At 35.7% G+C, this 16,774-nt stretch overlaps 1 protein-coding gene and 1 long non-coding RNA gene across 8 annotated transcripts in view; one reads left to right on the forward strand and one right to left on the reverse strand.

Moving 5' to 3' along the window:
- Window positions 1–554: 554 nt before the first annotated feature.
- On the reverse strand, window positions 555–1,434 carry LOC110676932. Its single transcript, XR_002500831.1, has 3 exons — window positions 1,068–1,434; window positions 905–1,011; window positions 555–839 (listed from the first exon to the last, which is right to left on the reverse strand). It is a non-coding gene; the product is annotated as an uncharacterized LOC110676932 (long non-coding RNA).
- Window positions 1,435–1,849: 415 nt separating this feature from the next.
- Window positions 1,850–16,774, forward strand: part of LOC5565303 (phosphatidylcholine:ceramide cholinephosphotransferase 1) — an 88,647-nt gene continuing 73,722 nt past the window's right edge. The window contains exons 1-2 of one of the 7 annotated variants that reach the window (XM_021846813.1): window positions 1,850–1,942; window positions 2,442–2,643. In XM_021846813.1, coding sequence (XP_021702505.1) covers window positions 2,590–2,643 — 54 coding nt within the window. In that variant the 5' untranslated portion in view covers window positions 1,850–1,942; window positions 2,442–2,589. Of the gene's footprint in view, window positions 2,644–16,774 lie in introns of all 7 variants that reach the window. The other 6 variants (XM_021846812.1, XM_021846809.1, XM_021846810.1 and 3 more) reach the window with 6 other exon arrangements.

Raw genomic sequence — 16,774 nt, forward strand, 5'->3', positions numbered from 1 at the left:
GAAAACGGTAATGTAGCGTTAAATACAGTTACTTTTGAATCACCCCTCGGCAAATTTTATTTCGACGTGAGCTGTCATAATTCAAATTTAAATATTATTGATTCTACGAGCTGAAATCTTTTCCAATCATTTATAATATAAAAATTAAGATATTGAGGCGCAATAAAACTATGTTATATTTGGAAAAATGTGCTCTTTCGATTAAGTTATAAAAACTGATCAGTTTTCATCATTAAACAGCCCAATTGAGCACTTTTTCATTTGAGCCATTTTGCCCCGCACGGTTCGTTTTGAACCGCCCTCTCCTACCAATCGTACACTGAGCCAACCTTTATCGTAGATGTTATATGGTAGGCATATAATCTTGCACTATTGGAATTTCATATAGGTCTTATCGTACAAGAAAACCGTCGACTTAGAATTATATGCAATGCATATAACATGTTGTTTGGTTAAGCATGTTATGATTATATGCGATGAATATAATTTCAACTAGTGGATGTGGGATAGAGAATATATATGCTTTCGTCATAAATATTAGTAATCAAAAATAGTTCTTTTTATATGAAGTTCTAATTCGTTTGATTTTGCTTCACATGTAATTTAAATTAGGATTCTATGAATACGATAAGAACATACCCAGACCATATTTTTTTGAAATTATTAAACTTATTAAATTTCAATTTGCTCATATTTTCATGCTTCAGATTAAATGTACATACAAATTTAAGAACTATATAATTAGTTGCAGTAAATCGATCCGCCACTCCTTAACTTAAGAGTTGAAAGTTTCTCCAGCGCATCTTGGCATCTTGTCAATTTCATTGTGGTTGCAGTTTCTACGACAAAATTGTTTAAATTATTATGTGATTACAAGAGCTAAAATTAAAATTTGTTTACTTACGAAATGAAATGCCGACATAGAACATCTTTGAGAATCGGATACCGATTTAGTTTGAAAACAGTGTCGGTCACCTTTGGATCTGGTCATTTCCGGTTGGATTACAAATTCTATGGAAAAGAAATATTGTTAGAGAGAAAAACATTGTGAAAACTGGCATACTTACCAAAAAATCAAAATTCTGTCCTGAAAACGTGTGGATTCGTACTAAGCACTTTTTGCTCTACCGCTTTGACATGAAAATGGTACTACCTACATGACACTCGCGCATATGTGATGTGCAACCTGGACAATATAGTGAAGGTTATATGCAATCCTTGTATCTCTTCCTATACTGTACATTTGACTTGCATATAAATTCTTCGTATACGAATCTTTGTAAAATACATAAGGTTGCAGTTACACTCAACCTGTTTAGCATATGGAGCGTATGGGATACAACTTGAAACAAACATGTCGATCGACAGATTAATACTATATGAAATTTCCGATAAAATAGCCTTACTGATTTATTTCAGTGTATCGTTCGTACCCATCGTGAGGAGCCATCCATCCAGTTTTCATTCATCCCCCATCATAGTTGGACGGTCGGTCGGTTAGCATAAATTTTCACTCTAGTTCGGTGAGTGAGAGAGATTTTCCCTCTCATCTCATCACGCGTGCGGCAGGGAAAGGCCGAAATTGAATTTCTTGCTCTCTTTATCTCTCTAGGCGATGTGAACTTGTGTGCGCGCAATTTGTGGGAGAATTTCCCGACCGTGAAGTGGAGTGATAGCTTATTTGACCTGAATTCGATTGTTTTCCCGATGATGTTCGCTGCCCATCATACCTCTATTAGATTAGTTTTGTTCGTTGCTGGCCACTTTTTAACCAACGTTGGAATGTGTGAGTTGAGTACTACGTAGTTTTCGTTATACCTGTGCGATCAGCTGTCGGTTGGGTCGGTTGTTACTTTCATTTGTGTTGATTAGTTTGTATTGTCGTAGAGTGCAACTTTTGGCTGGAGCAAGTGTATCGTCGTGGTGTCGTCATTTCAGGAGTGTCAGTAACCGAAAAATAGTGATTAGACCTGGCGGCAAATTGGACATAGGTAGACAGAATATTCCATTCAGGCAGGTGAACGTGATTTTCAACACATGGGGTATCAAATTCCAAGCGTCTGCAATTAGTGTGGTTCTCATATAGTATCATAAAAGTAGAAGAAATATATAAAGCTATATTGGAGATTGTACGGTGTTCAGCTGATAGTAATCACTATCGGCTGTATTGTATAGTATTCCGGTTCGTAGAACAGAGCGTCGTCAGCTACAGTAAATAAACATGTGAGTCAGCGCCATTCCTTCGCTGATTTGAGATCCATCGTGAAGAAATTCATTACACAGCAGTAACAGGATTGTGCATCATCAAGAAACACGCGTTTTTATATTTGTGACTCCGTGTTTCACTTTGTGAAAAATTGTGTTGGTTGTGCTCGATAGTTTACCAAAAAAAGAAAGTGGAGAAAAAGTTCCCACAGTTCCATTGCTTATCATTGCTACAGGTTTTAACGTTCGACGTATTGGATGTGCCGTGTACCGTTGCAGTGGCTAAGTGTTGGTGTCTGAAGCGGCTTCTAAGTGCTTTGTTACCTTTAGTAGCGTAATAATTTGAAACGGATTAATTTTGTTATGGTGAATAATTAGTGCAAAATGCCGAACGAATTCGATGCAAGCATGGATAACCGACTGCGGCTAGAAGGAGATGTGAGTATATTTTTTTCATTTTTTCTCTCATTAATATTCTCTCATCTTATTAATTGTAAGATTGAAAATTCAGAAAATAATTGCATCATGATAAACTTCTCAAGTAATCCTTGAAATCCAACAAAAAATAAAGCTTTTCCCAAAGATCTTACCAGAAATAATTCCACACAATACATCATTTATATCAGAACTGTTAAATTATCTTCTAGAAGTCCATCTGGGAACTCTCCAAAGGATTACTCTATGACTATGGACTCTATATAAGAGCGGCTTAAATAATGTTAAGCTCACCTCTCATTCGATTCTTGGGCAAGTGGTGTCCTCCAAAATTTGTTGAGCTCTTTTGGATGGAAACTGAGATAATAGTATAAATCTTCAAGTTGTTTAGTGGAACACCAATAAATTAATGAAACCCGAATTTAGTACTATACCGTTTGATTTCACTATAGTTCAGTGGTCACCAAACTGCGACCCTTTGCATAGTTTTGTGCGGCCCGCGGGTTATGATTTCATCAAACAAGGATTATATATTTTTTTAATTTTTACACCTAATACTTTATTTTACATGATACTTTCTGTGTTCCACCGTGACGAGCAGATGAGATGCAATCATAAATTTATAAAGCATTTTTCGTTTGATTTTTTCATTCCATGAATAGCTCTGTAGTTTGTCTGAGAATCCTGGCTTTCCTTACATCTCAAAAAAGCTTAATCCACAGCTTAATCAGTCAATTAGACTAGAAGCGTCCTGAACTGTTTGAGAGCTTTGAGAGCGCAATTTTTCACGGTAAGGAAATTTTAGCAGTTGGTCGACTCGAGGAAGAGATTTAAAATATCGAAGAATTAAATAATTTTTGACTTTATATAAGCACAACCATTCTTTTGAAGTAGCATTTTTAAATAGATGCAAAGTAATGGGTTTAAGTGTGAAAAAGAATCAACAGATCTCAGAAATATTTCCACAGAAAAATAAATATTCTGCTCCAAGATTGCACCGGAGATTTGCTTGGGACAGGGATAGTCGCTTCCTGTGGATGTGTCCTTATGTCCCCGTGTTTGAAAAAGATTACTAAATTCTATTTCTTCTTCTTCTTCTTCTTCTTCTTCTTCTTCTTCTTCTTCTTCTTCTTCTTCTTCTTCTTCTTCTTCTTCTTCTTCTTCTTCTTCTTCTTCTTCTTCTTCTTCTTGGCATTGACGTCCCTACTGGGACAGAGCCGACTACTCAGCGTAGTGTTCTAAGAGCACTTCCACAGTTATTAACTGAAAGCTTTTTTTGCCTAAGTTGCCATTTAAGGAGTGTACCAAAAGTAGTCGCAAACATTCAGAACTGTCAAAAATATTGGGTTGAACCAACAAACAATTTTTTGATCAGAAATGCTTTACAATGTACTTAAAAATTATGATGCGGTGATTGAAACAATAAGTGGCGTTTTGTATGATAATTTTACAAATTACTAACAGATGTCGATGAAAATCTTGTACACCTTACAAAAAATTGATATGTTAATAAATGTGTTAAATTTTAAGAGAAATGGTTTTCGTTTATGCTAATATATTCTGTGCCACAACTCTCATGACTTAGTGTAAAAAATATTTTGAAAAATACATTAACAAGCATTTGAGAGCAAATACAAAAATCGAAAAAAGTCGATTTGTAAGGACCTCGTTTTTTTGATTTTTTCTTTCTACACGTTAATGGTAATATCGAAAGCTTGCAACGAATAAAAAATTGTTTTTTGATTGGAAAAGTCTCTTTGCATATTTATGAAGTAAGGTACAGTGGGGGAAGTGTATCAGTGGGGTAAGTGGATCATTTGTCCATATTGAGCATAAATACTTGAATATGTTTAATGTTTTCGCACCATTGCATCGTTTTATGTTATGTTCTTACGTCCACACTGATACTAGTGCAAAACTGGTTCTACACGTACACTAACACAAGCAAACTTGTTGGCTGCAAAAATCAATTAATTTCAAAATTGGTTTCCGTCAATCAAAAATCCATTGTCCATCCTCAAATCAAATTCTACTATTTTTTTCAACGCCTGGTGAACATTTTGATTCTAATTTAATGAATCACAATGAAAAATATATGATTTTTATAAATAAATACAAATATATTGGACATGGTACACTTACCCCCACTTTTGAATGGGGTGGGGTAAGTGGATCAAGTATTATTATCATTTATTGGCAGACTGCTTACGTAATTTAATATTTCTGGTATTTTAATATTTCTGGTACTAGAAAATATAAAAGAATGAATATTGCAAAATTCAAACTAAACTTTTCGTGGTTTATTAAAGCTGAGTTGCAAAAGAGCAATATATACTAATTTTCCAATTGAAAACATATTATCGTACCTTATTTGACCATATAAATTGTTGTAGACAGATGATAGAAATCCAATCATAAATAGAATAAGAAAATTTCAGTTTGTTACACAAAAATAAATGTAACTAATATTTTTAAACTACCAGTGTTTTTCGAAAACATCGTCAGGAATAATCCTACAATACTTCAGTATAACTAATGTAATTATATAGAAGATTTTTACCCAAATAATTCTAGCTACAATGTTTTTTTTTTTTTGTTCGAATTAGTGTGAACTAATGTATTGATAATTTAAAGAATAAAATAAAGACACTTTCAATTTTTAAAGCATCAAAACATGACATAGCTAGCACTAATGACAAGAACGAGAGCAATATCATTCTGAGTATACATAATTACACCATATATGTTTTGAGAATAGATTTTTTTTAGTGGTGATCCACTTACCCCACCATGGTGGAGTAAGTGGATCATTTGGCGCAAATTTTCAAGTCCCTCATACTCAATACATAAAAATCAGAAAACACTTAAATAATTGACGATTTGAAGTATATTAGTCCCTCATTTTTTATCCACAGAAAAAAGTTTGAATAACATTATTCACGTAAGCTGTACATAATAATGAAGTTGACTATTGATTTTTCTGTATCCACTTACCCCACGGTACCTTAACGTAAGCAAAAATGGTACTCTATATAATTACCGCTATATATGACAGAGCTTCAAAAGTTGGTTATACAAAAGTGACTTTCTAAAACCGACCTTTTTCCAATAATGAGCTTTCTTACAGCAATAGTTTATTCTTTTGAAATCCGTTTTACGTGCTGTGTGAAGTTAACAAATTTTCCGATAGAGCTTTTCATCCTATTTTGTTTGATATACATTTTGTTCAATACAAATCATCGAATCTTCAGAAGACACTTCAAAAATGTAATTTTGTGCAAGATTTTATTTTCTATGCTTTATAAACCTTGTTTTATTTATATTAAGACTGCATATTATTCAATATTTTTTTAGTTGCTTCACTTTTTGATGACATGATGAAGATTTTCGTGAAAAATGTTTTTAAAAAGATGAACTATGCTCTGAGATATTCCGTTTTGAATGTTTGCGACTTCTTTTCGTTACACTCCTTACGCATTCGTATATCGAGTTCAGCATGGCTTTGCTTTGTAGTCGCGGACTCTAACCACTCGGCTGAGAAATGACCCATTTCTATTTCTATATTACTGCAAAAAATGCTATAAGTTTCTTTAATTGAAAAGATTGATGGTGTTTGAGCTTCAATTATTCTAAAAATCCCTAATAATTGGTTTCTAAGCTGAAATGATAGGCACAAATGCCTTTTCAAAATCACAAAACTTTTGCGGAATAGACAGATGTTGGGGATATTTTAGCATCAAAAAGGGACCGTAATTCTTTCTGTTAAACCCAGAAAATGCTCACCTGATATTTTTAGGTTGGAACCTGACACAATAAACTTTCAAATTTCGAAAGAAAAAATCGTGCAGATGGAAAATTATATATTACTCAAAAAGGTTGGAGTTATTAAAAAAAGATTTTTTTTTGATTTTCTATAAAATCCGCCAAAAATAATTCTTGCATGTCTTGTTGTCCATTCCATGTTCTGAAAGTACCGCAGTGGCCCGCATAGTCAGTTAGGCTGAGGACCACTGTTATAGTTTGTATCCTTTGACAGATACGCGTATTTCGACCTTAACTGTAAGGACGTCTTTAGTGTCGTGTACTAGACTTAATATATTTGTTTTCTATAGTAATTACCGTAAAAAATTTGAATGGTTTTAGATGAAAACTAAGACAGCAGTTTTCATCGAAAGGAGCTCAAGAAAGACTCATAATTTCGAATGAATATAGAATCGAATGACCGGCGTGAAGCAAAAAACGGTTATTTTGGTACGGCTATTGGTATAGAATTCTCTTCCTTCAGTATCACCTTCACAAATTCCGGGATTTTCTCAAATAAAAAATCCCCTTGGAAGAATAGAAATTGCCCAGTGAAGTCTCAGGATGTCCTGAACAAATTTGCTTTAATTAACACAAGGAATAACTTCATGAATTGATCAAAAAATTCTGGCAAGCTACATACGGAGACTGCTTTAAGGATTGTTCCAAGTATTCGTCTAAAAATCTTACTAATGGCACTTGAAGAAATTCTTCTATCTATTACTCAATATGTTTCTATAGGTATTACCTCTTGAACTCATCCGAGTCACACCCAGAAAACTTCTAGGAAATTCTGGGAATTTTGGGCTTTTCGGGAATCTCTTTTCCAAATATTTTCTACAGTTTATCGAAATGTTCACTAATTATGATGTTTTAAGATATTTTTCGAATTCATCAAGATATTTCTTTAGGAATTGCTCCTGATAATTCTTCTGGGTTCAGCTATCAGTTTATTATTGTTGCTCTATGGGTATTCCTGAAAATCTCTTCTATGAAAATTTTTAATGAAGTACAATGCAACCATAAACTCAATGAAAAATTAATGTTCAAATACCTCTTTCAAGAATTCTTTTAGAAGTCTCAAATATGTTTCTTATGATTTATTCCCTATTTTTTCATTATGTGAAATTCAACGCGAAAAAGGTTCCTACGTGCGTTTGAAATGCAAATATCAAATGCGGGAACACTAAGCGCGGTAAGATTTTTCACAAGAAATGCGATGTCAAAGATAGATTTTTCTTTCTTCGATGATTTAAATAAGCGAAATTATGTCACGCTAAATTTCGACCTTCTCGACCCTCCCCCCCCCCCCTTTGTCACGTTTTTTATATGAGTCCTTCGAAAGTTTTGTGAGGCTTGTCACGCTTGGCTTGACCTCCCCCCCCCCCTTCTAGAAGCGTGATGTAGTTTGTGCATGACCCCTAATCGTTGCTAGGTGTCCTTTGATTGTTTTGTGTAACCGCATTGGGAGGACGTTTACTCAACATTTGCATCTCAAATGAAAACAGCAATATCAATTCAAATAGTTGAGTTGGAAAATGTGCGCAGCAAACAAAGTTCCAACACATGAAAAATGTAAAAAAAACAGGGAATTCGATAGTTTGAACTTTTTGACAAGTTGTCAAAATGTTTAGTTAGATTTTTCTGTTGCCAGTTCCGGCGATTTTTTATTTTCTAGTTTTTGAACCGTTTTCTTCAACAAAAAAAAAAATAAATCAGAAAACTAATTACGAAACGGTTATCATTGTGCGATTCGCACAAACTCGTAGAAGGTACAGTCATAGACCGCTTTATGAGAGTTGCCTACTTCCCGTCTTAAAAAGGTTTTGTGCCTTTTTGAGAAAGATTTTAATTAAAAATCACTCAAAGGGGCTTTTCCCTCTTTCACAATTTGAAGTTAAAAAATAAAATAAATAAATACAATATCTGCCCCTTAGACGAAATTGAGTCAAGAACTGTCCTGGACACGTCCTTGCGAAAGATGAGGGATAGGGAAGAATAATTGATTGGCCGCTAGAGTGATGCAAATTTTGTAATTTTGGCTCCCTTACGTTTAAACGATGTTTACTATGGTAAATAACATCCTCCCAAAGTTTGAAGTGATTCGGAAGAAATTTGACTGTGCATTTTAATTTTATATGGCGATTACTATGAAAAACACCAACTTTTTGTGTTCAGCCCTCTATCTCTTTGTCATAATATTTTATCTCATGTGAAATCTTTCAAGCTGCAACTTTGCAGAAGACCACATTATGATTGGATGTCAGAATAAATTATTATTCATCATCATAAAATGGCTTTGTATGCAGCACGTTTCACCAACTGTTTGGCAGGCAAAGTAATCCAGGTTACAATGTTCTATAGAAAAAAGCAGTTAATGATCATCGCAACATGATTTAGACTTTGTTATCAATAATAACAAATTATTCTTATGTCCCATCAAAATGTGGTCTTTGGCAGAGTAGCTGGGAAGATTTCACATGAGAAGCTTTTGTTCACTTTCTCATAGATTATTATAACGAGCATTTAGAGGATAGACCACAAAACGTTGACTTTTCCATAGTAATTTCCATATAAACTTCAAATGACATGTGCACAACCCAATTTCTTCCAAATTACTTCAAATTCTGGGAGAATGATTTTCATCATAATTGACATTCTCTGACAGGATACATGAAAGTAGCAGAGACCTCTTCATTCTTTCATAGGTATCACGGAAAATTGGAAGTTCTAGTGGGAAGGATAAAAGGATACGTTTTGATTTGATTGACGTTTAGGCATTCGAGATTCTTTGCTGCCATGGTAGATTCTCGTCTTGTGGGCTTCCTTACCAAGCATTTAGCCGCATCGAGTTAATGAGTGTGGGTTCAATTCCCGCTTCAGTCCGTAAAACGTTTCGTCAGGAACGTATTTCGACTGTGCCACTGGGCGTTGCATGCTAGTCCGTTGTTATGTGGTGCTTCTTTCAAAGGGCAAAATGGTCCACTGGAAGCATAAACGTGTCGGTGTATTTATGGTAGTCCGCTACGAATCCATGACATATGGTCTAACCAGAGACAAATAGAGACATAGTAGTCGTGTTCAGAATGGGTATTTCTTGTACTGCATTTGGTCCCTTGGTACTGCAAAAGGGAATTTTCTATGTTCTTTGTTGAGTTATAGATACATAAAAGATGACATAAAGTCCTTACTTATTTCGTTTATTTGGCAGGCATAACAGTCCTTTATATAAATTAAATTGACATTAATTTAATGTCCAGAAGTGCATTCAAGAAGAGAAGTATAAAACATTGAAGAACAAACAAATTAAATCTCGTTGTTCTGGTCCTGGGGCCCAACGTAACGTCAGAAAGAACCAGATATGACCCGGGTGTGCTGGAAAATGTCATTTTAAAATAGGATAATACTCGCCCACCTCAATCTATCAATAATGGTATCGTTCCCGGATGAAGTAACGGTGCACTGTTAACGTGTGGTTATTTCTACTATTACGGACCGGAAGCGAATCATGTTCGATCGGCCTGTTTGTTTCCGCGTCAATCTATGTCGGCGCTATATTTAGATTACATTATTGGGACTATTTTTGTTTCATTGGATGAGTATATATATATATGGGGATGTATGCAAGGACATCAGTTGGCTTTCAATGGGTTTCATTCAACGATGTACACCATTCATTGGGCAGATGAATTATGTATCAATTGCCTAGACTGATGTTTGCGGAGGCGACTTGCAACGGTGATTGCCGCCCAATCGGAGATAAAACCAATAGGTATTATCAAATGCACGAAACATCTAGAAATTCGATCTCTATTAGTGAACCTAGTGAGTAAAACTGTAAATCTGCATATGATTCTATTAGGTCGAGTTTCTTTTCGAATGAGACATTTTCTCGCGTTATTATACAATAAAAATAAGGAAGGACCCTTCAATTAACATCTGAATTTATGATTAAAATCCGATTCCAGTTGGCATGTAAAGCCACGAAGAAGAAGTATAAGCTGGATAAGTAAAGAAAAATCCGATTTATTTGCTTTGTAATCAATGCCTATTACGTACGATCGAAAACCCACTTCTATCAGTCATAGACTAGGTAGTTACATTCAGCTATGTCGGTCGAAGATTGACACGCTATAGGTAACGTTTTTAGGCAGATGACGTACTTCCGTCATATTTTTCCTGGCACGCTTAAACGATTCAATGCATTCTGAATTTAGTGTTCGACAAAGTTGGCCCGATACCAAATGTGATGAATTATTTTGTCGTCATTTTTTACCATTTTTACTGCTCATATGGAAGGGGGGATCTAATTGGCTTTGAAGTGATTCGTAATGGACTGTTAATTTACATGCACACTATCTGACTCGGTTACTGACATTCGGTTTGACTTGTTTCATTTCTAAATTTGAAGATTAGTAAGCCATCGTCTGGATGGGTTGAATGCATGCCAAAATTGTAAATGACCATGTATTTCCCATGCACATTATGTTTGTATGCTCTAAATTTTCTTGCCCTGGAAATAGGTCACCGAAGGAATCAACACAAACGAACGCACACCATCTGAATTGTCCTTTATCTGTTCTCCAAAGGTGTGGCGTTGAACCATATCGCCACACGCCGAGCTTTCGCATAGCTATCACTGCAGCTAAATACGAACGTGTATGACGACAGTATTTATCATGTCTCTAGGTCCATTATTATAGACCGTCATTTCAGGATCGTGAGTGATGACAACACGCAAAACCAAGATGTAACATTATAAACGTATCATATAGAATCGGGATCGTTCTAGAATCACGTAAAAGCACATTCTACCAAATTTTTGAAACAATGCCTCCAATGTTAAACATAGTAGGATTTTCTAAAACCCTCCTTTTTAAGAAAAAATCTCATTTTTACCTCCAAAATAAATTCAATTGAACTTTTAAAATTGAAAAAAATCGATGATATATCTATTCAAAGAAATATAATGTGAGATTTCTCCCTTCATCGTAAGGAAAACACCTTGTTTGTATAAACACCTCCCTCCCCCCTAAGTGCTTACATAATTATTGAAAGAACCTTTGAAAGCGTGCAATATAACTCTTGAAAAGTAATTAACTATTATCATAGATGTGGGTAGTGGTTACAGTACAACAACCTAAGCTATGTATAAATGTGCAATGAAACATTGATACTTCCACCTACGACGCTTATATATGTCCTTCAGATCGTCATGAAGTATTATTTTAAACTTGATAATTACTAAAAATGTGAGCAACGAAATCGTTGAAGTTAGACCCTTTGTTGTAGAAACGATGTTTCTAGGTACATACCTAACAGTTGAAAGAAACATCGCTCAATCACAACGCCTTAAAATCCATTGGCAACCAAGTGTGCAACTTGTAGTTACAGTTAGTTATATAGCAGACTTCTGGCGATCAGCCGCCACCATGCGGCGCTAGTGTGCATTTGTCTTACAGGAACCAGACCACTTAGAAAGATGATGTCTTCGGCAAAGTTGTTCAGTTAGTCAAGGGCTATCTTCATTTAACCTTTCGGTTGTCGCGCGAATTTTTGTAACGCGAGTTGTCGCGCGTTGTACTTTGTACAACTCCCTTGGTTTTTCATGTTCACCATGGAATACCTCGCAATCTAGATAAAATATAGAAACACCATCTTCGACAAAGTTGTTTAGGAGATCATTGGCTGGCATACGGTAATTATTCAGTTTCGGAATTCCGCCAACAGGCGGCGCTAGTGTACATGCAAATTTTGTTTTGAAAATATCTCTGGAGCCTGGCTACTTAGTGGAAAATATACTTAGAAAGATAGCGTCTTCAGCAAAGTTGTTCAGTATTTCAAGGGCTATTATTATTTGAGCCAAGAAATTGGAGATTTTTCCACCAGGTGGCGCTAGTGCGCATGAAGCTTTTGTTTTGTGAATATCTTAGGACCATGACAACATAGAGAGATGCCGCTTTCAGCAAAGTTGTTCAGTAGCTCACAGGCTATCATCATTTGAGCCAATAAATTCAAAATTTAGCCACTAGGCGGTAGTGCGCACGAAACTAATTTGCGGATATCTCAAGAACTTGACCATTTAGAAAGATGGCTTCTTTGGCAGCCAAGGGCTCTGCAAAACAAAACTTCTATGCTCACTTGCGCCGCCTGGTAGCAAAATTTTGAATCAACTTGCTCGAGCAATTATAGCCCTTGAGTTATTGAAAAACTTTGTCGAAAACGCCATCTTTCTAAATGGACAGGCTCTTAAGATATTTACAAAACAAAAGTTAAAGTTTCATGCTCACTAGTGCCACCTAGCGGTCAAATTCCAAATTAATGAAGTACCATCCGATAGCTCTGGACCTCCAGGACAATTTTACTGAAGACTCCCAAGACCCGAAATTATTTGGATTTTGAAGTACACCGATTTTAAATTGTTGTCTACTCAAAACGTATAAAATGCATTCATTATTATGCGATTTCTTTGTACATTTGTTGATTTTACCACATTATAAAGGGTCATACTGTAAACAAACACTGTTGAGTGTTGTTCTTAAGAAGATTCTTGAGGAATACATTTTGATTTGGTGTCGTTAGATATCTTTGTTGTAAAATGATAGCATATAAATCACAGCTGTTTAACAAAGTACAACTGCGCGACAGTCCGAAGGTTAAGCCAAGAAATTCGAGATTTTGCCGCTAGGTGGCGCTAATGAGCATGAAACTTGTTTTGCACATTTTTCAGAATCCTCATCATTTATAAAAATAGCGGCTTTGGCAGAGTTGTTCAGTAAGTCAAGGGCTATCATTGTTCCAACAGGTGGCGCGAGTACGCATAAAACTTTTGATTTGCAGATATCTAAGGAGGTCCACTTAGAAAGATGATGTCTTCGGCAGAATTATTTTGTAACTCAAAAGTCATCATTGTTCGAGCGAGTTGATTCATAATTTCGCCACCAGGCGCCACCAAAGAGCATGAAACATTTGTTCTGCAGATATCTCACTAGCCTGACCACTTACAAAGATGGCGTCTTTGGCAGAGCTGTTCAGTAGCTCAAGAGCTATCATTGTTTATGCCAATAGATACTATATTTTCCACCAGGTGGCGCTAGTGAGACATCTGCAAAACAAAAACTTCAATTGCAAAACAAAAGTTTCATATTCACCTGGTGTCGAAACCTAGAATCCCTAGGCTAAAATATTGACAGCGCTTGAGTAGCATTCGACTTAGGTGTCGGCCAGGGTAGACGCGTCACGCAAAGCGACGCGAAAATCCTTTGGAGTTTGATATTTCATTACTAATAATTGTTATTAATTCCCGCGCAATTTTCGCTTCGCTTCGCAATTCGCGTCTACCCTGGCCGCACCCTTAGGGTCTGTTCACAAATTTCATAACGCCGAAGCAGAGCGTTAAGTTAATCATGATTAAAAATTTGATGATTAAACGGTAAATCATGCAACAAGCTTTACCATTTGGATTTTTTTCTTTAATCATGAGTAAAGCTAATCATGCTCAACTGTATGATACATTTGTTGTATACTTCAAGGCGTTCAGGGCATCTCCAAAGTAATTTAATCACTATTTTATGATTAATCAATGATTAATTATTAATCATTCATTGGCCAATGATTAAATGCCCATAAGTATGCACTAAACGCCTTGAAGTATGCAACGAATAGTTTATACACTAGAATATGATGAATATTACTCATGATTATCTCATTTTGACAGCAAATAAATCACAATTTTTCATCACAAATTGTGATTAAATTTATTTATGATTAATCATTTACGCTCTGCGCTGAAGGGGGTGGGTGGGTGCCCTCAAAATGTTTTAGCTCATACAAAATTCGTAGAAAGTTCATACAAAAAGCATTACAAGCGGGTGGGTGGGTGTCAAAACTGGCCATTTTTGACGATATGAAATTTGTAAATGAACCCATATTGAACAACTTTGCCGAAGATACCATCTCTCTAAGTGGTCAGGCAGGCTCCTGAGATATCCGCAAAACAGAAGTTTCATACTCACTAATGCCGCCTGATGGCAAATAAAAATAAAAGTTTGTAGTATATTCAGAGCCGTAGCGTGACCTTATGGCGCCCTTGGTGAACTTCCATTTTAGCGCCCCTTAGTGGAATCTTTACTTCTTACTATTTTTGCATGAAACGTCGAGAAATGATGTAACTTTTTTTTGCACGGTTTTTGAAATTTTGAACTGAAAACTTTTTTTTGCTATTCCGTGGTTTATTAGCCTACTTTTTATCAATAAAATGAGTCACATAACGGCCTACTTTTCCTAACAAAAGAAACGAAACTGAAAAGTGCTACTTTTCAGCACTGGTTTGAGTGCTGAAAAGTAACACTTTTCAGTACTGTTTTGAGAATCGCGAACTAACTATCTGAATGGTTTTTACAGCCTGTCTTTGGAATACTTTTTGCTTTTCAATGACTTGCTACTTTTTCTACATTTATTAGACGATCCGATATTCGTGTATGCGATTCTGGTTCGTCATCGGGTCATCTAGCAAGACGTAGACGAGGCAGTAGAATCATCTACATTACTTCTAAAAATTCCGGTGCGTGTCAACAATTTGGCTATTCATGTGTCATTTGTACAATTTGGTATAAAATTGCATGCAGCATCTTACCTGGCCTGTCCTCGAATATCTGTTGAGTCTTGATCACTTCCATGCATCTATCAATAAAGCGTGAAAATTTGTGACAGTCATGTAGTCGGTATGTATCACAGCCTACCTGATTGGAAAATATTGAGCCTGTACGACGCAAGGATGTCTACGTGGGTTCTCTTGAAATATGTTTGTGATCCTAGATAGAATTCGATTAAATGTTTTTTTTTTTGTAATAGCAAAAAATGTTGTATGCAACTCGTTGCAAAACTCGATTTTTTCAGCACTCATCGCATTTATCCAACTCGGCGAGCCTCGTTGGATAAATGTACGACTCGTGCTGAAAAAATCATCATTTTGCATCTTGTTCCATAAATAACTATTTGCACGGTACGCATCTCCCGTGCAAAAACAGAATCGGGTGTACTAGAAGTGGTACCCAATCTGAGCCCGAGTGGGACGGACCTGAAGACACTGAACAGAAATTCCTTAGGAAATAACTATTCGTATGGCTAGAAGCGAATCTGCCGAGTATAATATATAACATTTTCGTTTAATTATAGTGAAATGCATATCGTTGGATAAATTCTTGTAACCATTTTCATATAATTCATTTATTTTGTATGTGTTTTTATGAGCCTGTGTTCTAAAGCCAAAATAGAACTGTTTTGCCAACTTTGAAAATCAAGAGCTCCCTAATTGTTTTACCAATACGTATCTCGTAATTGTAGGAAAAATATAAAACATTCTGAGTTACGATAAAAGGCTTCATATTCTTTGTAAAATCATAGAATGCTTCATCTTTTGGGGAATTCCCTGAAGATCCTTTGAAATCTAAGGATACATTTTTTCCATATTTCTGGAAGACCTAGACTACATGTTTTCTAGGAGTTTTCTTTTAAAATATCAATAAAAATGCAAATAGAATTGGTCATTACCAGGGCTGAATGTCATGAATTCAACGTGACTTTGACATTTGAATATAGCTAATATCATCGGTCCTAGCGGAAAAAGTCATCGGAAAATGTTTTTCCCGGTGACCATTTCCGAATTACTATCGGATGCCAATATTTGCTGATGCGATGTTTCGCATGCGAGGATGCTATAAGCATTTTCATTTTTCCAAAATTTTCGGCGAGCCTCGTTGGATAAATGTACGACTCGTGCTGAAAAAATCATCATTTTGCATCTTGTTCCATAAATAACTATTTGCACGGTACGCATCTCCCGTGCAAAAACAGAATCGGGTGTACTAGAAGTGGTACCCAATCTGAGCCCGAGTGGGACGGACCTGAAGACACTGAACAGAAATTCCTTAGGAAATAACTATTCGTATGGCTAGAAGCGAATCTGCCGAGTATAATATATAACATTTTCGTTTAATTATAGTGAAATGCATATCGTTGGATAAATTCTTGTAACCATTTTCATATAATTCATTTATTTTGTATGTGTTTTTATGAGCCTGTGTTCTAAAGCCAAAATAGAACTGTTTTGCCAACTTTGAAAATCAAGAGCTCCCTAATTGTTTTACCAATACGTATCTCGTAATTGTAGGAAAAATATAAAACATTCTGAGTTACGATAAAAGGCTTCATATTCTTTGTAAAATCATAGAATGCTTCATCTTTTGGGGAATTCCCTGAAGATCCTTTGAAATCTAAGGATACATTTTTTCCATATTTCTGGAAGACCTAGACTACATGTTTTCTAGGAGTT

The sequence above is a fragment of the Aedes aegypti genome, chromosome 2, assembly GCF_002204515.2.
Source record: "Aedes aegypti strain LVP_AGWG chromosome 2, AaegL5.0 Primary Assembly, whole genome shotgun sequence".
In the NCBI taxonomy this organism is placed as follows: Eukaryota; Metazoa; Arthropoda; class Insecta; order Diptera; family Culicidae; genus Aedes; species Aedes aegypti.